Here is a 26,909-nt window from a genome sequence, read left to right as displayed (position 1 = left end):
CTGCTCTTCCCCCGCCCCTTTTGAAGTATCCTACAACGTGTGCTTTAAAGAAACGGAAGGATGTGCCTCCGCAGTTTTGAATTGTTTTTCGTACATATATAGTAACATTCCCTTAAAAAAAAGAATTGTATTGGGAATTTTAAAAAGTTGTGGATGAAACCCTCCCAACCAATAATTTGTTTTGTAAAGCTAGTACTGGATCGCAGAGAAGATTTTTTGGAGCAAGCTCCCTTTCCCTACTGCACGGCTCTACGGGGTTATCCAGCTAGCCGTTCTGGCGGTCACCCAGCAGGCGGGTGCAGAGGGGATCTTTGCACATGCTCAGAGGCAACTTGTCTTGAAAAGAATGACCTCACACATTCATGACAGGCCTAAAAAAGCCAAAAGAAAACAGAAGGGAACAAGTCCCGGGCTGATTCCGGCCTCCGCTGAAGCCCTTCCGCAAGTGGCGCCTGGAGGGGAAAGGAAGCAGCGCCGCCGCCGCCGCCGCCCGAGGCGGCCCTCGAGGCGCCCGCGCCGCCCGTCACGGCGGGTGGGGCTGGAGGAGGCCCCGCCAGGCCGCTTCCCCGCGCGGCCGGCCCTGCCCTCCGCCTGCCCCTCGGAGCCGCGCGTCACGCGGGGCTGGGCCTCCCCGGCTGGCGGCGGCGGCGGCGGGCTGGCGGTCTCCTGCCCAGTCTCGGGCCGCGCTTGCGGCTGCGGGCGGCGAGCCGAGGCGAGGCCGGCGGCCATGGCGTCGAGACGGGATGGCTGGCCGCCGCTGCCGTTCGCGGCGTCCCCCGTCCGGGCAAGCGCCGGCTCCTCCCCGAGCTCGGCAGCGGCGGCGGCGGCGCTGCCGCTGCCGCTGCTGCCGCTGTGAGGAGAAACGCGGCCGGGGGCGCAGCGCGTCTTCCTGCCGGGCGAAGGGCGAAGGGCCCGCCATGGAGACGGCGTCCGCAGAGCCCCGGCCGCCGGGCGCGCTGGGGCCGCTCGCCGCCCTCTGCCTGGGTGAGTCGGGGCCGCCCGGGACGGAGCGTGTCGGCGGGAAGGGCTCGGGCGGGAGAGCGGTGCGGGTGCCCGGCGGGATCTCTGCGAGGGGCAACGCGGGCGGGCGGGCGAGCGGGGCTGCGGGAGAAGTTGCGAGGGATGGCGAGGCGGCCAGGTGGTCTGGCTCGGCTGGGCTGAGGGGGGCTGCCGAGAGGCGGGCGGGCGGGCAGGCAGGCGAGGGCGCGGGGGAGCCTTTTGCAGATGGAGATCGTTGCCAGGCAGGGATGCCTCGCTGGCCGTGGGATGAGCGGAGGGAGAGGCGGGCGGGCAAGCACCAAGAGGCGCGCACTCTCCCGCTCCGCTCCTCCGCATTCACGCACCCACGCAGGAGCGCTTGATCCCACGATGCTGGTTGCCCGGGAGTGAACAAAACGTGCACAGCATCCGGGCTGGATGGCCAGGGAGCCTGGCCCTCGGTGCGAGAAACCAGCTCGCCCACCCTCAGCCGATGCACACATGCCTCTCGGCTACAGCCCCGGAGGACACAGGCTGGCACCGCTGGCTTTTCAGGAGAACCTGCAGGCAGGGACTGACACTCCGGGAGGGCACATGGGAGGCAATGCATGGCACCCGGCTGAAAGTAGAGAGGGACGTGCTGGGTACCTGAACGGACCCTTTGATTCAGCTTGCATATGCGGAAGGCAGGGGTGCATAGAAGTGCACAGAGCGGGGGGGGGGGGGCAGGTGGATGTGGTACGCACGGGCACAGCCCTGATGTGCGTTTTTCCTCTTGCAAGGGCACTGCAGAATGAAGTGACATCAGCTCTGTTTCCTCACGGGAATGCATCGTGTCTCTGTGTATTTTTCTGCACCCAGGTTATGCTCCGCATGGAAATGCTCAGTAGGATCGTGACTCTTTGTTGCATCAGTGATCTGCGGTTTTGACTGTGTTTCTTGAGAAATGTTTTGCTTGCTTGCTCTCTTGCTTGTTATAACTGGAGGCGGCAGCTTTTGCAAAGTTAGTAGCCTTGTGCTTAGCAAGGCAAGCATGATGGTGTTTCTGGCTAACTTTTTTTTTAGAAACAAGTTAGTGCAGTTTGTGTTAACAGCTTTCATGATTTGAGGCTGATGATATCTTAGAAATTACCCATCTGCATCTGGGAGGGAAAAATAAATTCTTTTTATAACTATTAATGTTTCATATAGAAACCAATACCATTTGTATATACTAATAAAACACATTGATGGCAATATTTTTTCAAATCCAAAGGAGCAAAATTCAGAATGAAATTGTATAGCTAGTTTACAATTGTAACAGGCTGCAAATCTTAAGTATCTTAAATCACCTGGAAGTATCATGTAACTCAGTGGGACTTCTGCATAGATATATCAGAACGTGCTATGAAGCAACTTGAAGATGTGATTTTCTAACTGGATATGAAGAAATCTACTTGTGTGTTTGGTCAGAAAGTCAAGCATATTAGCATGTGTAAAATCTGCTGACATCTGCAGGAACCCAAAAATGAGAGTTTTGCTCCCCATGTTCGTGAGAATCAGTGCACAAAGCTTGCTCTCCCCTTGTCCCTGGTTTTTAAAGTCCCTTTTCAACTTCAGAATATTGATGGGTAGCCTTTGTCACACACAGCTTCTGTACTAATGTAGAAAACTAGAGTTTTCTCTTTGATCATCAAGAGAAGTCATTTTATAGATAGAAACAGTTCTCACATCTGCTTAGTCAAGGCTTTGACCATTTAATCAGATTTGGATAGTTACTATTTACACTATAAGATTTTGAGGAGGACCTTTTCATCCCCCCAAGATAGAATGGATCACATTTATCCAGTGTCTCTCTTGATTAATTATGAAAAGTCTTGCAGCTTCCCTGCATGTTCCATGTCTAACTTTCCCTCTGTCTACTGCAATCTCTCCCATTTCACTTTCATAGCAAGTTTTAACTTATGAAACAAAGATCCAGTATATATAGCATTATAAACCACAGATTTTGTCTTGTAGTTCTTGATGTTGCTCTTGTTTTTAAGAAAAGGCTTTCAAGTCGTGGAAGTGAGTTCCTAATGTTCTCCTTCCTCCTCTACTTTTCCTCTGAGATAAAGATACATTAAGATGAAAAAAATCAATGGAACTTACTCCAGGGTAATTAGGGTTAGCTAATCATTTTATGCCTCCATTTTTCTATTTTCAGTGTAGGAAGTAATACCTCCCAAGTGCAGTGCTGAGATATGTGGTGAGTAGAGGAGCTGGACAAGCTGGAAAAGTTAAACAAAGAACTGTTACTTTAATGTACAAGGCATTTCTTTGGAAAGGAGCCTCGTACTTTAATCCTAGGATACACTGTCAGGCTGGTAATTGATGTGGTGTGCTGCATGGAACCAGCAGGATGATCAGGAAGCTCATAATCTAGGCTCTCGTGATTAAAAAGCCAGGATATTTGCAATCCTTCTCTCATTGACCCTTCTTCCCATCAGAAGTGTTAGAAGTCTTACATGGACCAGAAGTAGGAGCAATTCTACAAGTAACAAAATTTATAATCAAGGATGTTTTGCTACGCTGGTATGTGAAGTGGCATGTTTTAATGGAGGGCATCAAATGGATTGCCTGTCCTTGGACTAAGAAACATCGGACACCCTTGCCCCCCAGTGGTAGATCAAAACTTCCTACGATTTATTTTTATATTTATTTATTTATATCGTGATTTATATCCTGCCTTTTTCCTACAAAGGGCTCAAGGCAGCTTACATCATTCTCCTCCTCCATCTTATCCCCACAACAACCCCGTGAGGTAGGTTGGGCTGAGAGTCTGTGACTGGCCCAAAGCCACCCAGTTGGCTCCATGGCTGAGCGGGGACTAGAACCCAGATTGTCTTGAGTCCCAGTCCCACGTTCTGAACCACTGCACCACACTGGCTCTCTACACCACACTGGCTTTGCAAAGGAGGATGCTGTTCTTATAAAACAAGCTTCCTAAGAGGAGCCATGCAGGATAAGAGCAAAGGTCAGTCTAGACCAGCATTCTGTTCACATGATGGCTGATTAGCTGCCCGCAGGATCCCACAAACAGGACGTGAGTGCAACAGCCCCTCCTGCCCAAGTTCCCCAGCAACTGTGTACATAGGCACTTTGCTCTCAAAGGTAGCATGTAGCTCCCAGGTCTAATAGCCAGTGATAGCTTTCTCCTTCATGAATTTGTCCAGTCCCCTGTTTAAAGCCGTCCAGATTGGTCACCATCAGCACATCTCATGGAAGTGAATTCCATGGTTTAGCTATGCATTTTACGAAGTCCTGTCTTTGTCTTTTTATTAAGAAAGAGAGTTGGGATTCTGTAATGCCTCTGTGGCAAACTGAAGAAAAAGTCCTTCCATGCTCTGGGGAACAGATTCAGGGCTGGTACCCTATTCACCCAGGGCTAGTCAGGCCAGCGCAGTGGTGTGCTGGTGCTGAATTGCACTGATATTATACCACTGCAGTGCTCACAAAAATCAGCATAAGCTGCGAAACTAATGAAGTAATTACTCGACATTAGCATGCCCATGAACCATATAATAAATTGCTATTCCAATATGTGTTCATTAATAAAGATGTGAGAAATAAGCTAACACAGTTGCCTCCTTCCCGACATTCCCACCCCATCTCTGTGGTTTGAAACACAGGCAACAATTCTGCAACTTCAGTCCCCAGCCCCATCTGCATAATTTCATGATTCTGTCCAGGGTGGTATGGTGTGGTGGTTAGAGCTATGGGCTGGGTGCCTGGGAGACCCACACTGGGCAGCTCTGGACCAGTCCTGCACTATCAGCCTAGCCTACCTCATAGCATTGTGAGGATGAACATGGAGAGCAGAATAGTGTAAAGTGCCTTGGGTTTTTTGCAAAATGAGAAAAGGTGGGATATAAATGCAATGTAATAATAATTAGAATGTTGACGGTTCTTCAAATTTGGTGGTAATGAATATTCATTAGAGTCACTTGCTGGATGCTTTCTTGAAGGATTCAAATATTCCAAGTTATTCCAATACAGAGCAATCATATTACGGCACAGTTTAAAAACATGCACTTCCCTTACTGTATAGCGTTTTACTGGCCAGTGACTGGCATAGCCGCAGATGGCAATCCACAGCCCATCTATTTGTATTAATGGAATCTCAATAAGAACATAAGAAAAGCCCTGCTGGATCAGACCCAAGATCCATCCAGTCTAGCACTCCATGCACACGTTGGCAAACCAGCTGCCCACAGGATCCCTCAAGCCAGAAGGGCGCAAGACCTCTGCCTTCCCCATTTCCTCAGCAAATGCGTACCAGGCACACCACCTCTGATGAAGGAGGTAGCGTTTAGCCTGTCATGCCAGTGGCCACCGATAGCCTCTTTTCCCATGAATCTCTCCAATCCTTTTTGAAGCCACCCAGATGGGTGGCCATCACTACTTCCCGTGGAAGCAAATTCCATAGTTCAGCAGTACAGTGTATGAAGAAGTACTTCCTCTTGTCTGTCCTGAACCTTCCCCCAGTCAGCTTCATGGAAAGTCCTCAAGTTTGAGTCTTACGGGGGTGTGTGTGGAACAACTCCATCTCTGTTTCTCTACATATTTTTAAACACCTCTATCATGTCTCGTCTTACTTGCCTTTTTTTCTAAGTTGACCAGTCCCGGTTGTTGCAGCCTCTCCTCATAGAGGAGATGCTCCAGTCCCCTCACCATTTTCCAATTCAATAATGTCCTCATTCAGGTGGGTGACCAGAACTGGACAAAATATTTTATGTGCGGCCATATGGAGTAAGATCTTTCCCAATTATGCATAGGGTGGATTTTGCCTTTTCCACAGCAGCTGCACACTGGGTTGACATTTTCACCTAGCTGGCCACCAGTACCCCAAGATCGCTTCCTTGCTCAGTCACTGCTAGCTCCAGTTCCATCAGCGTCTACTTGCAGTTGGGATGTTTTTTCCCCCACATGCATCGCCCGTCCATTGTGGATTTGATTTCTGTCTATCATTGTATAATGTTTCTAACTGGCAACATTTTAAGCTTCTGCATGGAGGCACAAAAGAAGATACAAGCTACAAGGGCTATGAATAGCCTCGATCCCTTATTAAAATATTGATTGGTAGAATGCTATGAATGATGTTGTCCTGTAAGTATCTGCATGACTTGGAACAAGAGTTTTGCCTTCTACTGCTTTTGTTTTCTTGGATGAGAACTGTCAAATGTTGGCTAGACACAAGGGAAAACTAGCAAGAACACATGCATTTATTATTCAACTATAACATTTATGTAGTGCTTCCTGAGTGTTCTGAACACTTCACTTACACAGTCTCCATAATCCTTGCAAAGCTCCGTGAAGTAAACCAGCTGCAAGCTCCGAGTTGCAGAGAGAAGGCTGCGCTGAGAGAACAGAGTATTCTTGAGCCAGAAATTTCCCAGCCCTGCTAGTCGTGGTCTTAGCTACAGGAGCCCTCAAATGATCAATAGCTATTATAAACATATGTGGTAGCAGAGTCCTGTGATGGTGTATTCAGAAGGAAGTCCAAGTGTGCCTACTAAGGCTTACTGGCTAGGATATGTGCTCAGAATTGCAGTTTTAAATAGGTAAGCCAACAGTTTGCTTGTCATTGCCCTTTATTCCTTTTCTAAATATATGAATAAAAATGAATCCATATCATACACAGTGAACATGCAACTACATTCCTATTTCCTTGCAGTGTCATAGAGAGAAAGATTATAACTGAGATACAAGCTAAATCTGGAACTTGCTGAAAGAACATATATTTACACAATGTGAGGTGTTGCAATTATGTCTATTTTTTCTTTTTGTATTTTCAAAACAGTGAACCTCTTCTTGTCTGGGAAGATTGAAAGTGCAGTCCCTTCATTAGGTAAGATCTATTAATGTTTGAGGTTAGTTTTCTTGCTGATAGCTGAGAAACTAGTTCTAGTAAAGCAGCTTTCCAGATGTGTTGGACTAGAGCTTCCACGAATGGCCGGCCAGCCCATGGCGTTTTGCTGTAGGAATGTGTGAAGCATCCAGTGGGGGGCACAGTTCTGATGGATTTTCACAGTTTGTCCCCTGGATCAACTCACAATTTGCCAACCCTGCATCAACTCAGTGTGGTGCACGTTGAACCAGCATGTAGACTTCTGTTTCTGCAGCACATCATGACCTGCACATTGGAAAAGTAAGGAAATTTGCAACAGTTGTGTGATTAGTGCAAATCACATGACTGGAGTAAACTTCCTTAGCGTTTTTAGAAAAATGTCCAAATCATGGTCTCTTTTGGAGATGGAAGGCTGCAGATGCCCCTTTCCTGACTCAGCCCACTATGATCAGAAGAGAGCAGGAAGTCTTTCCAGCTCACATGAGTCGAATTTCCTAGCATCAGCACATCCCTGGCCTAAGATGAAGGGCAAGAAGATACGCAAAAGCCAACTGGGCTGGTGAGTTTTTCCATACTAGGAATGGGGCAACATCTTCCATCACACCTCAGGGCAGCAAGATGCTTAGGGGTGCAGGGAAGGGAGCACAGACACAGCTCTGTCGGCAACAGTTTATGGCTGCATCTGCTGCCTGAGGATACCCCTCCACTCTACCAAATTCTCGGGTCGGCTCTGCTCCTGCATTTCCAGCCAAAATGGTCATTGTGCTTGTTGAGGAACGTGTCTCTTTAGAGAGAAAGGAAAATCAACCAGTCTTGAGCATAACAAGCTTATATTTGACTGTGCTCTGTATTTCCTCTGTTACCAGTAGGTTTGTTAAAGAGATTTCTACATCGCCTTTTCATTTAGGCAGATTTGAGCAAAGTTGTTTTATCTTGCAATTTTGGCAGGCTCGTTTAGGGCTATTGATCCTCTCCTAGAAGATGTCTGTTGAACTACATTTAATCCAGAAAACCAAATAGTTTAGTAAAGCAGAAGTGGTAGGAAAGGGTAATGAGAGGTAACATCAACAATATTTGTTTAAAACTGGTGAAAACTAATGTGACAAAATATGCATTTAACTTCTAATGTTTAACATTTTGCTTTTTGTTTTTGACAGCTGCTTGCAGTGGAAAACTGGAACAGCACACTGAGCGACGCGGGGTCATATATAGCCCATCCTGGCCCCTAAACTATCCTCCATCAGTCAATTGCAGCTGGTACATCCAAGGTGACCGTGGAGATGTGATAACTATTAGGTAGGATGGGTTATTAAAAACAAGAAAACAATTTCAGCCCTAATGTAGTAAACGGAGGCTTGAGCATGAAAGAACTTTGCTTTTTTCATGGAGATTTTTACAAAAACAAATTAGCGAGAGTAGCCAGGTTTGGCTGCAACTGTGGCTGGCCTATTTTGAACCATCACCCTCCCTTTGCAAACATCAGTTTGTCTCTAAATCAGAATTGCAAACTGAGTTTAAGCCATAGTTGCCAGTTCTGTTTTGGGTAAAATTATGATTTGTGCAGTCCATATTTTATCTGACTTAGATGCCTTAGCAAACTAGGAAAAAAATAGTTTCAAATGTAAAGAGAGGAGAAAAGGTATTATTCCAATGCCTCTTCGTGACAGCCAAACCATGGATCCCAGCATCATTCACAAAGTCCTTACTGCTCTCCTTTAGCCTAACACTCTAAATGATACCACTATATAAACCAATTTGAATGGGTTTTAGATTGTCCAAGCTTCACCACTGGGACTAAACCAATCCTAAAATATCTGAATAAATCAGATCCTATCAGCTATTGAATTCTTAGAGCAGAAGGTCTCTTCAAATCTCTCTTTCCGCATTCAGAGATGTTGAAATATATTTTGGGCACCAGGCCACCACCCTGCCAGCTTGTAGCCTCTGCCTAACCAACTTCCCACAGCTAATCAGGGTTGGTTGTTGTTTTTTTTTTTGACAGGGACATATGCCTATTTCCTTAGCAATATGTCCCTCTCAAAAAACTCTGATTAGCCCTGTGAAAAGCCTGTTTTAAAAGAAATCCAGAGTTTTCACAGGTGGCTCCTATACAAGGGGATGGACCCATAAAATGGGGTGGCTTGCATTTTTCCATCTTCCTTAGCACCTAGAATGTTGGGAAGGGGTGGAAAGGATGCAGGACACTGAGAAGGATCAGGTTCAGCCAAAAAGAGTAAAGGAACTTGCTCTGAAGTGGATGAATACCTGTGAATTTGCTTCCCCTTGACAGTTCACATTTTGACTGCTGTAAAGTAAAAAAATAAAAATAAAAATCAACATCTGGATCAATTTCTGGAGTTGATACTTGATGCGCCTTGACAGTTGGAGCCCCGCTCCCCCCGGATGCCCACCTTTCTCATTGTCAAGTAGAGGCTTCACTTTTTTCAAATTTGAAGAGCTGTGCCATTGTACAAATTGGACTAAAAGTAATACAAAATATTTTAATTTATTTTTAAAAGTTGTTGCAAATTTGGGTTTCATTTTTAAAAACTCTGGCCAACCAGTGACAGCTCCTCCAATATACCAGTTGGGTACTGGTGGTCAGTTTGGAGATGTATTTGTGATACCAAAGCAACAACGTGGGCGGAATTAGTTTAGTTTAGGATTTATCCAAATCAGAACACATTAAATTACTTTAACTAAAAGAGTCGTCTTAATAACAAGAGTGCACAGAACAAATGAAACATGATTTTTAGCTCTTAGGACTTATGAAATTATAAACTTTTCAACATTTCTCAGCTGGTATTATACACAAGCAGTTCCTTTCTTATATGCTGTAAGATCCATTCATCAAAGCAATAGATCAGTCAAATCAAAAGGCCTTTATCTCCTTGACAAAAGAGCAGGATAGACTTCAGGCGGAATGGTTAGCTAGCTCCGACAGCAGACTGGAAAATGAACACAACACTCCCTTCTGTTGTCATTCCACAGTGTTTACTTCTAGGAACTTTCCTGTGAAATTGGCACAATTGTAAGCCCTGACTCAGGATATTATGCAATATACAACAAAAAAATCAACACACATTGTTCCCCCATCAGGAAGGAAGACTCCTATTCATTTTTCTGGAGTCTGCATAGGTGAACTTCCCGGCTGTTTGTGTCAGGGATTTTCTGAACCGCTTTAGTCACCCATTCCCACAGCCTTCAGGAGGAAGGGCAGGTGTGCCAAGCCTTGCCATTTAGGCCTGTTGTTCTTGACATAAGGCTCCACATCACGCCACTAATGGAGCTGGGAAAACAAGCAAGGCTTTCTGCCTCCCCACTCCCTTGTTCTAAACAATGGTGTTGCGCCTTTTTAATGAGCCAGTTAGGGCTTTCGCTGTGTTCACAGTCTGCCTTTACTTAGAGGGAGAACAAACAACAGTGACTTCTTTAGTTTTAATTGACTGATGCAGTAGCAATACTGGCGATAGCCATAATTTTTTCTCCTGGAACTCTGTGTATAAATTCTATTGCCGGTAGGGGGAATAACTTAGATTTGTAGTTTTCTGCTGATACGCAAATATGTCATGTAGGGCTTTGAAGTTTTAATAATAGATTTAATTTTTAAAAGTTTTAGATCATTAGTTGATAGGGGCATTTTACTTGAGTGGCTGCAAGCTAAAGGCACCCTTTTTCAGACCATTTGGTTCTGGAATGAGAACTAAAATATTAAAGCTGGCCTTTTCTACTACTGAGTGATAGTTTCTGTGTAATATATGTTAGGCCCTAGGAACCCTTCCAACATGGCAGAAATGATCTTTCAGCAGTGCTAGGTTGATGAAAAAAACTTGAAAAATGTTTCAAATCCCAGGAATAGTATTCTGACATTACAGGCCTGGTAGGGGAGGGCAAGGCAGGGAAAATATCATGCACAGTTCAGCGTATCCCCAGTCAATCTGTGTCTTGGGTTTTTGGAAGCAGAAAGGCAAATCAGTGATGTCTGTGTTTAGAAAGGAAGTCAAACTCCCAGAAGAATGGCTACTCCAACACAATTGGCTACAGTGCTTGTCATAGAAATGGTTTGCATGTGCAGTGGAAGAGTGATCATTCCTCCATTTGTTTTCATGTGATATCATCTCAAATCCGTCCTTGGGGTCCTAAAGTCCTATGCAGTTTAGGCTTTAGTAAAATCAGTCAAATAGAACTTTTCCAGTGTCTCCCTCCTGCGTTTCTTAGGTCTGTTCCTCTGAAAACAGTTCCATCTCCCTTAATTTTTCTTTTTTTCCCCTTTGGGCAGTTTTAAGAACTTTGATTTGGAGGACTCTCCCAAATGTTCAGTTGACTGGCTGATGATTGGCCCATCGTCCAAACGGGAAGAGTACAGAGTCTGTGGATCCTTCATCCCACCTTCTTTCATCTCTGCCAGGGATCATATCTGGATATTTTTCCATTCAGATTCTTCAAGTTCAGGGCAGGCTCAGGGATTTCGCCTTTCTTACATCCGAGGTAAAAGCTCCTTCTGGTTTGAATGACTGTGTATATTGATTGCCCAGCGCTGAGTTGCTAACTTTGCTACCAAGCCTAATTTCTTTTATTTATGACATTCTGTATCGGATTTATGCCAGTTCTTCTGTGACACTGTCAGACTGAGAGTGACTAATGCTCCTGAACCACCTAATGAGCTTTTTAGCTGAGCAGAGGTATGAACCCAAGTCTGAGGGCCGATTCAGCTGTGGAACCTATAAAATAGCCTACAAGACAGGTTTAGCAGACTTTTAATCCAGCAGGCATTTTTAGTTGAGGCTTGCTTTGTTTGCTGCCTTTGCTATGATTTTTACTGTTTTATCGTTTTGTTTTTAATTTTGTTCTGATTTATATTGAGTTTGATTGGTTCAATAAACTATATGTGCACATTATTATTTCCTACTTTTGATACAATCTAGAATTTAGGAAAAATGTTAGAATTGTATATCACAGACGTTAAGAAATACTTATTAGTTATGCAGAACATACAGAACCCTGTATCATTAAGCACAGAAGACAGAGGCTGTGGAACCATCACCCTGTTCACAGCTTGACCCCTGCGGTATCTACCTCCGTGCACTTTTCTTCCAGCTGCCTCCAGTGCTGGAAAGGAATGCAGTTCCCATGTTGCTGTGGTGTGTGCGTGCGTGCGTGTGTGTGTGTGTGTGTGTGTGTGTGTGTGTGCAAAAGAACTACAAGCTGGGAAAAGGTCCAGAAGGTGAACCCACTGGCAATTCTTCAGCAGGTACTTTTGTTTTGCCTACAAGGAGAAATAAATGATGGGAGGAAATGGCTTTAAACTGCAGATGTGCAAAAAACCTTCTCTAAATCTCTTCCATGAAAACAATCCTGACAGCTTATGCCCTCTTGGCATTCTTTATGGGCCTGTTCATGTACTGCAAGCCTCTTGTGATTTTCAGCTCTAGGAGTCGTGATTCTGGTAGCTGAGTGGTTCCAGGATTTAAATTTGCACACTAGAAAAGCTTCACCTTTTTAAAGTAGCTGATAACTTGAAAATTACTCTACTATAGACACCCTGTGGCTAAGGAGCCAATCCAAGGTTTACTCCCTCTTCTTATTTGCCCTGATTGTGTGGCACAAGGAAGTGGGGCTCTGTGTTTATTTTAAAAGGCCGTGCTTTTGTCATTATACTACTTTATTCACCTTGGGGAAGCAAAGGAAAATGTTCTAGTTTTGACTTGGCAGGGGATGTTGGATCACTTTTTAAAATCCGAGAGCTCTGGTTTCAGGTGTCTTGTTGTTGTTGTTGTTGTTGTTGTCGTCGTCGTCGTCGTCGTCTTCCCCATTTGAAGAGTAATGTGTTACCAGCTTCATATACCCCTTCAGAAAATAAAAATCCCCAACTGCTTCTCTGTCCCCTCCCCCTTCCCTCCCTGCTGCTTCATAAGATTGTATTTATTTCTCCCAAGTACACCTTGCCCGAAAACAAGGGTAATTAACACCTTACCTACGGACCAGTTGCACCCCTGTTCATCTTCTTTGGTGTCCAGCAAGATGCATTAAGTTGCTGCCCACCCCCTCAAACACTGTTTCTCGCCAGCAGCAGGGATTACGGTGAAATGGGCTTCTACTTATGCTGAAAATGGTGGGTTCAAACGATCGCACCTCACCCTTGCACTCAGGCTCCTGGGTAGGCTATTGCTCTTTTCCACAACTTCCATGGCAGCCATTTTGTGATCGTGCCCAGGATCATTTCTGAAATTGTGAAATGTGCTCAGGATCTGGGCCCTGCCCTAAAATATCCTTTTTGTTTACCCATGATCAACTTCTCGCCCATCTTTTTTAAAATTTTAATCTGACGTGGGATGAGAAATCTAGACTGAAGCATCTTCCTTATGCTCTGTCCCAGAGACGGGCTCCTTGGTGCCAGACATACGGCTCTTCTGCCTGTGGCAGACTGCATTCCTGCCCCTGCAGGGGGAAAAGTCCTGTGGGCGTGCTCGTAATGCCTAGGGCCTCCATGCATAACCCGGACATTTGGGAGCTGAGTAAGGAGGGATGCTGTCTCTCCTGCATGGCACCATTGCCGCTGGACCTCTGCTGACAAGTTCAGGGCAGTAAGGCCAGTGGCAGCCCGGAGGGCACCCCTGCAGTGTGCTGGGAAGAGAAGCTCTGTGCTGGCTCGTGAACTCAGGCTCTGCTTGAATTGAAATAATTTCCCCAGTGTGCAAGTGGCAGTGCAGCCGCAGCCAAAGACACACCACCTTTGGGGTCCCGTGGCCAGTGGCGGCACCCGAGCAGCAAGAGGGGGTGATCACAGCCTCCTCGCTCACCTTCTTAGCACTCCAGCATACTCATTGGCTGCGTGCCCCCAAAGTTGTCACGTGATTGGCTGCCTTAGCTACAACTCCAGCTCTAGGGGGAAAACATTTAAGTTAAAATGGTGTATTTCTTTGGACAAAGAGCTTTTCTTCCTAAGCAGCCTTGCCAGCCAAGGAAAAATGCCTCCCCACCACTGCCCAATGGTTGAAGGAGGAAGAAAAGCAGGGTGGAAGCAGACACAGAGAGAGAAGTGCGAGAGGAGCAGTCCTGCCATCCAAGAAATGGTTTAAAGGCAGCCAGCACAAGAATATCCATAAACTAACTCCGAAGGATAAGAAGGGACCCCACTGTCCTGTTCATGGACTTTGAAGTGATGGGTGCATACATGTTTTTACTCCTCAAATATCATTTTCTTGCTATTTCCCCAAAGAGTAATGCTGGTTTATACATAGAAATAGATTATTTGTTTTGCTCAGTGTGCAGTGCACAACCGCATGCAGAAGAATGGGAAGGTGGAGTGATTGCAGGCAGATGCTGTTGTACCTGGAAAATCCCATCACCACTCTACTTGCAAACACAGAAGTAACTGCTCTGTGTGTGTGTGTGTGTGTGTGTGTGTGTGTGTGTACAAACACAATCTCTTTATTCATACCAAGCAAATCTATACAACAGGATGGCCAATGTAGGGGGTTCTCCCAAGGGTGTTCTTGCCTAGGGACCCTGAAACCTTTGTTAATAAGAGCACTAGCTGCACTGGGATAGAAAATCAGAAGCAAAAAGCAGTGAGACAAAACTGGGAAATCAGCCAAGTGTGCTTGTCTTATCTTCACATGGTGCAAATAATGCCACAGAAGATGTTTCCAGAAGAATCACATGAAGCAACTGTCAGTCAGACCGCTGTCACCTCACTCATTAAGTGCCAGTTCCTCCCCAGGATGATTCAGCCAAAGGCAGAGTTAAAACAGATTGCATTCTTATGGGTTCTTAAGCATTCCTACTCTTTGGAATGGGGCTCCTGAAAGTTCAGGTGAGTTGTGAAACAAGTTAGAAGAGACTTATTTCTGCTGCAACAAAATAGAATCTTGCGTAATTGCATTGTTCCAAACCTCCTTTACTTCCAAGGTTTGACTCTGTTTATGCTATTTGTATTTGCAAAACAAGACAGAGTGCGCTTCCAAATGAGACTTTTGCTGCGTGATCGCACTGCCTCTTTCATTAAATTTGGGGGACCAATATTACCATCTTCACCTGGTAGCCATTTTGTCTCTTCACATAGCTACTTCCATCTTTTTTCTCACCAGGGGAACCTCCTCCCCATCATGGAAGAACAGATGGAACAGCTGCGCAGTCTTTTTGATTGTTAATGATATGAGCCATCCATCCAGAGTAATAAATGCTCGCAGAAGTTTCTCATGTTTGTTTCTCACTTCACAGGAAAAATTGGCCAGACTAATTGCCAGTCTGATGAATTCCATTGTCTAAATGGCAAATGCATTCCCAGCACTTGGAAGTGCAATTCCATGGATGAATGTGGTGATAATTCAGATGAGAAAAATTGCACCATCCCCTCCACTGAGCCCCAATCCAGTATCTGCCCTTCTGGAACATTCCAGTGCAGTGCTGCCCATTCCACCAAGTGCTTATTGAACGAACTGAAATGCAACTCCGTGAAAGACTGCAGTGATGGTTCAGATGAAGAAAACTGCCCTGATCTTTCCTGTGGCAAAAGGCTTGGCAACTTTTACGGGTCGTTCGCTTCTCCGGACTTGTTCCGCTCGGATCACAGCCGGGCAGACCTCCGCTGCACGTGGTACGTCGACACCCAAGATAACCGCCACGTTCTGCTGCAGCTGGACTTGCAGCTTGGGTACAACGACTACGTGAAGGTGTATGATGGTTTAGGGGAAAGGGGTGATAAACTTCTGCAGACGCTTTCCTATCATAATAACAGGCACTCGGTAAGCCTGGAGTCCTCCAAGGGGCAACTGACGGTAGCATATCACGCCCAGCCAAAGAGCACTGGCCATGGCTTCAATGCGACCTATCAGGTGAAAGGTTACTGCCTGCCTTGGGAACATCCGTGCGGCCACAACGAGGAGTGCTACACGGACAAGCAGCGCTGTGACGGGTGGTGGCACTGCCCCAACGGCAAGGACGAAGAGGACTGCCCCGCCTGCCAGAAGGGTGAATTCCCCTGTGAGGGAAACAGTGGACTGTGCTACTCATTGCTTGACCGGTGTAATAACCAAAAGAACTGTCCCGACGGCTCAGATGAGAAGAACTGTTTCACCTGCCAGCCAGGCAACTTCCATTGCGGAACCAACCTCTGCATTTTCGAGACGTGGCGCTGCGACGGCCAAGAGGATTGCCAGGATGGAAGCGATGAACACAACTGCCTGGTGATCGTGCCCAGGAAGGTCATCACGGCTGCTCTCATCGGCAGCCTGGTCTGTGGGTTGCTCCTGGTGATAGCGCTGGGGTGTGCCTTTAAGTTGTACTCACTGAGAACCAGGGAATACAGGTGAAAATGAATAACCATTTCCACTGTTCTAGCAGGTCCTGATGCTTTCCTTCTGAGAGAGGATGATCTGGGTAACTAAGTTTTGAAAAGGAAAGCAAGTTTATAGGTAGGCTTTGTTATGATACTTAAGCAATGGCCACACCTACTTTTGCTTCACTTCTGTTATTTCTTAGTGGTGCAGTTATTCCTTTGATTTTTCTTGATGAACAAGCCATTGTGAAATGAGCAAGCCATTGTGTGCTTTGCGCATATATGTTCTGTCTTTTTGTGCCTGCAAGGAAGAGATCAGAAAGCTCCACTTTCAGTTTTTAACAAACCACAGTTCCCTGTGACATCAGAATTTGAGTAACTGTGGCCTGTTACACGGATAGCTTCTTTTATTTATTTTATTTACATCCCACCTTTTTTTTCCTTTCAGGGAACTCAAGGTAGCTTACATAATTCTCCTCCTGCTCTTAATCCTCACAACATCAGCCCTGTGAGCTAGCTTGAGCTGAGAGTCTGTGACTACTCCAGAGTCACCCAGTTTGAGCTCCTTGACTGAGTGGGGACTACAACCCAGACCTCCTGAGTCCCAGTCCCTCACTATCAATCACTGTACCCACATTAGCTCTCTTAAGCCACACTTTCCTTGGTTGAGCATCAGAGGTGAACTGGAAAACTCTGCAGTAGCCTGTGGAAGCAGCAGGGACCCTCAGTCCTGTCCTTTCTTCCCACTCCACCAGCCAGCGTTTGTTAGACCAGGACTACGCATGACCTTAATACGTTTCAGGCACAGTAAAAGTAGTCTCCAGTTCTCAAATGGTCACAGTGAATATCCTTGCCAAAACCTAGATGATTTGACATCCCCGTAGTAAGTAAACCTAAGGGCTTGGCTAGATTGCTTAATTGTAGCGTTCAAATGCCAAACTGAGGGCAGACGGAAAAGTACCGACTGGAAAGAAGCAATAAGTAGTGTGGGAGAAACAGTTGTCACTTTTGGTTGTGCTCCTGCACTGACCAGCTGTGGAAACCGCCACATACCCAAAGTGAGAACATTGCTTTCATAAGCAAATTGCAGCAGCATTTTTTAATGAACAACTCTATAGATGGTGTCTGTTTTTAGAGAGTGATGAAGATCAAGCCCTTCTACAGACTCATACCAGTTTGCAGGATTCTTCGTTGACTCCCTGCTTGTGAGAACTTGTTCAGCCAAAATCTCTTTACTCAAGTCTATAACGCCTGCCATGACGGTTATGAGTCATGCGTAGGTAGTTGACATTTGTCATTGGTGCTCTGGGCAGTGAATAATGCAAAGAAAAGAGGAATGGATTCTTTTCTCTAATCATTCAGCTCTTGTCAATTTCTGCCTCTTGTCCTACCGTTTTAATCATCCTCCAGGGCATTTGAAACCCAGATGACCCGTCTTGAGGCAGAATTTGTGAGGCGTGAGGCTCCTCCTTCCTATGGACAGTTGATCGCACAAGGACTTATCCCGCCGGTGGAAGACTTCCCTGTGTACAACGCATCACAAGTAAATATAGCAGGAATGCAGAACCACTTTCAGTCTGAGCGCTGGATTCCTCTTTGAAGAAGATTTTGCAGGTTGCATTTCAGTGATGGGTGAGGCCAAAGGCAGAAGGGGTGGAGCCAGAAATACAAATCCCAGCATATGTAGCAGCGTAAAACTCTCATGGCCAGTAATGGAGCCTTAGGAGAAGAATCTCAGCATTTCCAAAGAAGGGACACTGCAGAAAATCCAGGAAACCACCCAATGATCTGTAGCTGGAGGAAAGGGGTGGGGCCAGGCAAAGGAGGCATGGCCACCTGGGGAGCCCTGGATTTGGGCCCCAAGCTTGTGGTTCAGCACCCCAGGCTCTGATTATTCAGAAGTGGACTCTGATCATACCATTTTGAACCCTCTTTAGATTTTTTACCAACTTTTGTTTCTTCAAAAGCATTTCTACAGAGTTCTATGGTGCTCCTTCAGAATACGGAAAGCACACCCTCTGCAGTTAAAGAGGGAAAGTTTTGTGTTTTGTAAACATGAAAATCCTTCCATGTGACCATGAGGGTCTGAAGGACTTCCAGGGGAAATTTGAATTGGCTTTGTTTTCCTCAAAATCATTAGTTGTCTTTCTTAGGGTGAAATTTCTCTGACAACTCTGATAGAAACATGGGTGAAAATACAGCTTGTTCAGTCAATGACAGCTATCGTGAAAACTTGAATGAACTACCTGTGAGTAATTTGCACATCTTGTTGGCATAATTACTACAAAACTGCACACAGAGGCAATGGTCCAGCCCAGGTAGTGAGCAGAGTAAATATTCCTCCGTTGCTTTGTGTTCTGTTTCCAAGTGGCAGCTAGAAGTAGACAGGCCTCTGGATGCTTTGCAGGCTGATTCTCTGCACATTTACTCTCGAGAAAGTCTCATTTTGTCATTGGCATTATTTCCAAGTAAGGGTGCCCTGGAAGTCACCCCAAGTCCACACTTGTGAAAAGAAATGGTTTGGTCCTTTCTATGAAACTGGCAATGGCAGTTTTCTTCCTATGCCAGGCTTGGCAGCTTAGTGCCTCTAGCAGAGCTTGGTGGATCCAGAAGTTCAGGGTCCATGTCTTGATGAGACATCCCAGGCGTTGCTACTTACAGGTTATGTGCTTTTATGTTCAAGATTCATGCAGTAACAAATAAATGTATCATGTACTTTGGCTCTTCATGCAGAGCTCTCTGATTTGTGTACATTTATACTTAGAACTGTGGTTATATATGTGACCATTGACTGCTAATGTCTTGCATTAAGAAGGTTGAGTTTTGATAGGAGCTTTGGGGGAATGAAGTGGAGAAAGCTATGTTGGTAGAAAGTCAGAGTATTTTGTCAGACGTTACAAAGGCAACTGAAAATATTTTTCTTCCTGAAAATCATAGGGATGCTTGTACACACAGTGCAGGTTTTATGAATGGCTGGATTCTGTTTTGCCTGCCAAAGGCATTCAGTTCTGCAGTATGATCCTGTTACAGCTGATGCTCGACTTGTAATTGCACAAGCACCGAAAAGATCTACTTCATGTTTTCATTTCAGGCATTTTTGTCCTTTTCTGCATCGGCTTTTGCTGTGCCAGAAGCATTTGGTGTTACGGTGGAAATGGGGCCGAGAGTAGTTGCTGGGCCCACCCTAATCCTGATAATCTCTTCTATTTTTGAGGTCAGCAGGTTGGGGAGAGAGAGAAATCTGGGAAGCTGGTTTTGTTGCGATTTGCTGTGGCTGATTTCAGAGGATGATTACTGTTAACATTCAGTTAGTCTCAAGAGGTAATACAGCTGCCAGGATGTTAAGCAAATTCTCTCTCTGCAAACCAAGGGGAGAAAAAGCCATTGTATTTCTCTTCACAGGCCTCTGTCCTGCAGAACATCCGAACTGCAATGAGGAGGCAGATGAGGCGCCACTCATCCAGGCGAAGCTCTTCCCGCCGGCGCCTGGGCAGGCTGTGGAACAGATTCTTTCACAGGCCACGAGTGAGAGGCCAAATCCCACTGTTAAACCCCACCCACACTTCCCAGACGGTGCTGGGAGATGGAATCATCAATCGCACAGAGGGGACGTCTGCCCAGAGTCCCCCACCTTCTCCTGAAGGAACCACTGTTGAAACGGAGACCTGCAGCCCGAGTAGGAGACTCCCAGAATCTGAAACCAGCAATTTGCCTTCAGGGACAGAAGCTGTAGAACCAACCCCCTCAGAGACTTTGTCAAATACCTGCACAGCGGCTCTGCCAGAGCCAGAGGATGGGCACAGCAACAAGCCTTTGGGTGCCGAAGACACCTCCAGCAGTGAAGTGAGAGCAGCCAGCAGGGCTGATACGGGGAAAATGTTTAGAGACCCTTTGCTGGAAAGGGTTACAGAAACACACCAGGGCACCGGACCAGCGCCCAGCAGAACCGTTGCAGAGAACCGGCGCTCCGGCAGGAATACCTTGCTGAGCGAAGACCCCTGTAGGCTTCCTGTGAAAAAGTGGGGCCCTGTGTGCTCGGGCAGCCCCATGAACGTCCCCATTCAGGTGGACGGCCAACACTGCTGTTGCCCACATTCCTATCGTGAAGAACCTTTGGACATTCACCCCACTTGTTGCCATTCCATGGAAGTGCCAATATTAGAATCCCCTCCCCCTCTCCCAGAAAGGAGCCCCAGTGACGATGAGTCTTTACTGGTTTGCTAAGAGATCGTGCTGGGCTCCGGCAGGTCCTGGGGACATTTCAGATTCTATTGTAATGCACACCATCCGTAGCCAACATCCAACACATCTCTGTTAGAACAGCACATTGTTCTCCAGTGGAACAGAATATCGACCGTGAGGTTAACTAGGACAATCGTGGCAACTTCAGCTGATGCGAGTATGTCCTTACAACCATACTTTTCTTCTTTCAAACAGTTCTTTAGTTGTATAGTATAAGTAAAAGGCACAGGACTCACAGTTTGACATCTCTGACCATCTTGCGCTCTCTCCTTCACATACAGATCTCTAACTAGTGGGCTGATGACAGAAGCCCAGCTGTCCTTTGATACCTTAGGGGGAAATCCTACACAAATTTAGATGGGGAAAAAAGTTCTGAAGCTCCCAGCGTACCCCAGCCAGCTGTACTGGAAATTGTAGGCCTGTTTCTGTCTAAACTTGTATAGGATTGCACCTTTTGTTTTGCTTTTTTGTGGCATAAGCTTTTGTAGATTAGCGCCCACATCTGATGCACAAAGTGCTTGGCAGATAACATTTGTATGTGATCAGAGAATTTTCTTCGCCGTCAGGCTAGGGAAAGAGAGCAAGTGATTAAATCTCCCTTCTTGGTTTGCATCGGCCACGATTCTTCTGGTGATTATAGTCTTGTATACCAGGAGGCCTCTCTGGTGCCCCCACTTCTCCATGGATGGCGTATGATTGCCAGGGAGAAGACTGACCCAGTGGGGTTCCAACCCGAGCACACAGGCAGCAGCTCCTCACAGCCATCGCATCTGTGGGAAGGAGCAGAATCTGCCTGCAGTATCCCCCACCTGCCTGTGACTTATGGGTGCGTTGGTACACAACCCGAGCAAAGATCTGCTCTTAGGATTTAACACTTCCCTAAATATCTGTCCTGCTTCTGTTTTGCAAAATAGTTTACTTACTCCTTTCGAGATCAAACATAAGCCTTCAGCTTCCCATTCTAGGCTTGAGGGGATTCAGCTGGCAGGCAAAGTGGGTGCCAGGCTCAGCTGTGATTACTGCGACTGCTCAGCTGGAGATAGCCAGTTATCGAAGAGTTGTTTAAATTAAAGCTGCGTCTACACTGCCCCAGGGTAAATTATTTAACAGGAACATGAGCCCATGGGACATCATTTCCCTTCATTTGCTTTTACTGTGGGTTTTCAGCCACTTTCGGTCACTTGCTTCCTTCGTAATGGTAGCCACCAGGATTAAGAAATGCCAGTACCAGCCAAAGGTTCTGTCAACTCTGCACAGAGAAAATGGCTGCATTTTTTGGTTTCGCTGCCACTACAATACCAGAGGAGCCAAGTTCTGATTATAGTGAGATTGCATCAAAGCCTGCATTCAGTGGGTTGATGTTGCATCAATTTTCCAATGGTATTTGTTGAGCTCTTACTTAATGTCACATATTCAGTCCTACCCACTGCCCCTTTCCCTCCAGGAAGTTACTGATGTTAATAGCAGAAGCAGTGATTTAGAACTCCTGGAGGCTCTGGCAGGAACTGGCACAATTCAAACTCTGTCCTGAAGAACTGTGAGCTTTCTCAGATGCTTATCTGGATTTAATCAGTGAGATCAGTTAGGCCATGGAAACTTGCCTGAAAGACAGTGGTCTGTCTCAGACCTCATGAGAACAATGGTTTCCTGCTGTATAAATGAGCCTGCATGAGGTTTAGCTAATGTGCTTTCCCGCTTCATGCTCTGGAGGTGGACATGGGAAGCATCCGGCCCAAGTTTGCACCAACAAACCAAGTTCCATATGCCATTTGAGCAGAGGCGACTGTGTTTGTCTAAACTGTAGTTACTGAACAAACCAGGGTCCAGAACAGTTCGATCCTAGTCTGCTTCCAGTAAATAAAGTTTAAACAGACCACAGTTTACTAAGTTCAGTTTAAAACTGAAAGTGGGTTATTTTCAATCTCATTGTGAGCATGAAAATAGAAGGGGAGGGAAATCTGAGAGCTCACCAACTAAACTGGGCCACTTTGCCCATCCTAACTTGTCGCTCATATGCTGAGAAGTTTGGGGTGTATTCTAGGGTGAATTCTGACTTCTTACTCACATCCTACGTAACCTGATACTGCACTTTCAGACTTGCTGCATAATCTCTCTTGGGCAAGGGATCCACGGCCAGCAAGATGGTGATGAAAGGCTTTAGTGACATAGGGTGTTTCAAAGCCCCTGGAGCAGGTTAAACTTATGGAGTCGTGGCCTGAACATGTTTTGAGGAATAACTGCTGAGTTTTATTTCGCTTTTCATTTTTTGTAACGCTGTCTACTCTGTTGAGGTTAACCATCACCTTCAAAGATCAGCATTGTGTAGGCTCTTAAGTACTGTGTGCAGATCAGTGCCTTTTACTTTTTAAAAATATTAATATTTTTAAATAAAAGAAATGTTGTGACTGTTGTTGCTTGGACATGACGGCCCTGCTGGAGCACAGCACAAGCCGTTTACGATGGATGATCTTGAGCTGTAAAATTTGTACACAATCTTCTCCATTGCCTGAGCAGGGGTCTTCCCCCAGAACGCCTTTGTGTGACCCCAGCCTGCCCTGGCTGAATCCAAGATTGCTCCAAAAGTATCTGTCAAAAGTGAGCATATGGATTGGGTGACTTCCCAGATCTTTTCACCAGCTGCCGGGGAGGAGGGTGTGGCAGGGTGTGTTCAGCGTGGCAGGAACTCCCCAAGGATCTAGGCAGACGTCTTGCCAGTTCTGCCACCTGCAACATGTTTCGGTGGCGTGGAGAGGGAACGCACCCAAAACATTTACCACATAAAGCACATATTCTGCTGTCGAGCAATAGCATGGAAATGTTACCTTGCCGTGTGATGTTACTGGAGCTGCACAGGGTCCAGTCATGAGGTGGGGGAACGCCACTCCCACATCACTCCAGTAATCTCAAAATTGCACTGTAAAATAATTCGTAATATTCCCTGCCACCTTTTGATTTTTTTCCTTTGGTGCATTCACTGCTTCATTTCAGTGCAAGATACTGTTTTACATGCAGCAGGCTCCCTGGGATCAGCAGACCTTGTAGACACCTAACTGCACAGCCAACGTAATAGTGCACGGCTGTTTTTCAAAGTGCTGATTGCTTTTAAGAATAGCTGTGTTCACATGTCACACTAAGCTACCCTGCAAATAAGCCATGAAGCATGGGTAATTTGTGAAACAACCCACAGTATGCCTAGCAGACGATCAGGCTTCCTGTGGCTTGTTCTGTTCCTCCCCCCTTGGTCCCCCAGCTGGCTTCCCAGTGTCCTTTGCTGGAGGACCTCTCCATGCTCCAGTTGCCGCCACTGTTCATCTACCGCTAAGAGCTTTTTCCCCCGAAGCCTCAAAGATTCATAAGTGGACTGATACTGTTTGGCCCCAGAAAATTGTCCAATAATTTAGTCGTGGTGGTATTTTGCAAGTGTGCAGGTGCATTTTTATGTCAGTCCAATATGTGTAGTCTGGCTTAGTTTGTTTCTTGGTGTGTTTCAGCTGTCAAAAGGAGCAAGCTAACAAACATGGGAATTGACGAGCTTGCAAGTAGGTTATTTCTGCGCAGTTGCCCGGGTCCAGCTGCTGAGTTGTCAATTGAAAGGGCCCAAAAAGGGGAGGGAAAGCAGCAGCAAATACTGTGTACCAAAAGATGGTGGCAGGGAACAATATGCCCCAGTGCAACCCTCTGAATCTTAAGTGTTGAACTGACATTTTTCAGTACACTCCACCTTTTCGACACTTTCCTAAGTGTTCAGCCTCTCCAGAGAGGGGAGATCTTAATCCCCCAACTTTTCCAGCTTGTTTTTCAGATACTCATTGCTGTAGTTGCTCTGACTCCTTGGCTGTTCTAAAAGAACTGCAGAAATATGTGCACATTTAATGACTGGAAAGTAAATGGAGTGGACAATGGCACCAGTTTAAGGACTGGGGAGTAAATGGAGGGTGAATTTCTGCATCTGCAGTATATCCTTTGTCGCCGTAGGTGGTTAGATTTCCATTCCATTTACTGCTGTTTCCTTAAACTGATGCAATATTCCCCTTCATTTATTATTTTAAATGTTAAATTTGTGTTAATGTTCCAGTCCAAAAATTTGATGAACTATTCCCAACAGTTTTTGGGTTTTTTTTTTTAAACCTGGTGGTGGAACAGAATAGGACAAATGGGATACAAGCCAGTGGTGCTCACATCTGTGATCTCATTTATTCTGTCCCATTCAGATGCTTTCTCAAGGTTGGGTGGATTTGTTTTGGAACTGTCAGGGAACAGCAGTTCTCTGAAAAGCACCCACGAAAGGGCTGCGGGAAACCGGTATCTCCACTTTCTAGACTAGCTGGAATTTCAGAGCAGTGCTCAGATTGTGGAAGACATGAGAAATGTCAGTTCAGCACTAAAAATTGAGAGGATTACATTGCTAAAGCTCGCCCTTCCTTTCTGGTGCACCTTCTGCTACCGTATTTTCCTCCTGTATTGGTGCTTTTCCGTTGGCCCAGCAATTGAACTCAGCAGTTGGCCCCTGGCCCCGTGCACAAAGGAGCCTTGTCCATTTCTGGGTCTGTTTCCTGCTCCAGTTCTGAGAGCTGAAACATAAAAGGGAAATGGGCCAGGCAAGACAACATTTATGGTATTTATTGGGCAGCTGTAAGAGCACACCTGTGAAAGGCCAAAGCAAATTTTAAAAATCTATGAGCACATTTATGCAATTTTCTGGGGACATTTTTTAAAAAGGGGAGTGAATCAGTGATGGTCTCTCCAAAGTGCTGCTTGGACATGGGTGAAGAGGCTGCCACTGGCAGCAGCAAGGGCAAAATTGCAAAGAGCGGCAGGGAGTTTTGCTGAAGGTTGGTAGCCAATCCCCACAGCCTATGATGAAATTGTTTTCCCAGGTTCTGATGACATGAGAAGCCATCAAGGACTGTTCTTAGAACTAAGTCATAGGGTGGCTTGTTGCCAGAAAACAAACTAGCCTCTGGGAAGCCTTAAGGGGCTGAGTGACATCACAACCCACTGTGGCTCCTCACAATGGGTTGTTGTGTCATGTGAACCTAGTCAGTGTAACCAAACGCCTCCTTCATCCTGCCACTTAATAACTTTTTGGTGCAACAAAGTTAAAGGTGGTGAGGGATGGTGAGAACGACTGAATGGCACAGAGAGTGGTCCAGAGTGCCTGAAGATGCTCGTTCGCTCTCATTTGCGTCTCGTGAGATCAGAAATGGTGTCTGGGTTTTGGAAGGATTAAACTGTGTGAATTAAGCAAGGGCGGTATGAATTGGAATGTGCTGTATCAGCAAAATGCTTTTTGTTGTAAATTTTAGAGGTTTCATCTGTTTTTTTCCTACAATTTACCAAGTAAGTTAAAATGTGTCAACCATCCTTCTGTTGAAGTTCAAAGCAAAAAATAATAAAAATAACCTTGAGTTGCCTTTCCTTTTTGAATTAAGATGTGCTAGTTAGTAGTGTTTCAATAGTCCCTGAAGCATCACTTCTTTGAATGGCTACCTTAGGTGTGTTTGTTTTGTTTTGGTTTTTTGTTTATGTTTTGTATTGCCTTTTTTTTTTTTTTTTTGCCAAATGGAGTGAAGCCAGAATAGGGCCACAGAGAACCAAGAGGAGGTTTGCTTGAGGCAATTTCAAGATTTTCTGTGATACAAAAAAGAATCTAACCTCCCCCTGCAAATAAAGAGATACTCTGCCCCGCGACCTGCCCCCACGAAGACAGTAGACATAGAATATTGTCAGCTGTGAAAGAAAGCAAAGCATGGAGTGTATCCTAGACCATATAACTAGCTAGCTGGAGCCCTGAACTCTTCAATTAGGTGGTGAGGCTGCACTGCGACATTTTGATGCAGTTTGTGTTTATGTAGCATATTTGGACCCAAACAATTGTAGCAGAAAACTTATGTTAGCGGAATCGACCTTACCTCCCCGCAGCAACAGCTCACAATTTGATGGAAGCGAAGGCATCCTGGTAGCCACGATGTGCTCTCGCTGATATCAGAGGCAGGATGCCCAGGCACAACCCCTGCTGGGGCGCTTGGGCAGGAAGGTGCTCCTGCACTCGTGTCCTGCTTGTGGAATCCCAGTGGGGGCCGGTTGGCCTCTCTGAGATTGGAATGCTGGGCAAGGTGGAACCCTGGCCTGATCCAGCAGGGCTTGTACATTCTGACGTGCATTTACAATCTCCTTAGTACTCAGTAGGGACGCCTCAAAGCCCTGAAAGTACAGAGGCTTCTCCATATCTTCTGCGGGAGGAAGTGCTTCATGCAAATATGAGGATTTGGGCATCTGTGAGCACAGAACATTCCCTTGCCCATGAAAGAAAATGAGGGACTTCCTATGTGTTCTGATTTTGGAGCCCTTTATGTAGCACTTAGGTTGAGATGGAAGGTTACTGAGGAGAGTACTTTTAACGGTTTGGGTCCCGGTAGGGTGCTTCCAGAAAAAGCACTAGCAATCTAAAGATATGCACCATTACATATTTTTGTCCTGAGTGGATCTCTTCCAGTACATTAAAAATGGAAGAAGTGGGAAAACACAGAACTACAAATG

General features: G+C 45.9%; 1 protein-coding gene across 1 annotated transcript; it reads left to right on the top strand.

The window, feature by feature from the left end:
- Positions 1–777: 777 nt before the first annotated feature.
- On the top strand, positions 778–25,796 carry LRP3 (LDL receptor related protein 3). Its single transcript, XM_044427875.1, has 7 exons — positions 778–984; positions 6,800–6,847; positions 8,005–8,143; positions 11,127–11,335; positions 15,071–16,157; positions 17,538–17,670; positions 19,530–25,796. The coding sequence occupies exons 1-7, from the start codon at positions 918–920 to the stop codon at positions 20,349–20,351; spliced, it is 2,505 nt and encodes an 834-aa protein (XP_044283810.1). The 5' UTR covers positions 778–917; the 3' UTR covers positions 20,352–25,796.
- The last annotated feature ends 1,113 nt before the right edge of the window (positions 25,797–26,909 follow it).

Source organism: Varanus komodoensis, unplaced genomic scaffold (assembly GCF_004798865.1).
Source record: "Varanus komodoensis strain SLA01 unplaced genomic scaffold, ASM479886v1 scaffold19, whole genome shotgun sequence".
Taxonomy (NCBI): Eukaryota; Metazoa; Chordata; class Lepidosauria; order Squamata; family Varanidae; genus Varanus; species Varanus komodoensis.
Note: the sequence above shows the minus strand (reverse complement) of the source record. Positions and strands in the feature narration are given on the sequence as shown.

What these genes read in the sequence shown, in the direction of transcription:
- LRP3 (XM_044427875.1), top strand. Translation starts at nt 918, where the DNA reads ATGGAGACGGCGTCCGCAGAGCCCCGGCCGCCGGGCGCGCTGGGGCCG. An exon ending in GCTCGCCGCCCTCTGCCTGG is followed by an intron (nt 985 to 6,799) that starts GTGAGTCGGGGC and finishes TTTTCAAAACAG; the next exon opens with TGAACCTCTTCTTGTCTGGG. An exon ending in AAGTGCAGTCCCTTCATTAG is followed by an intron (nt 6,848 to 8,004) that starts GTAAGATCTATT and finishes TGTTTTTGACAG; the next exon opens with CTGCTTGCAGTGGAAAACTG.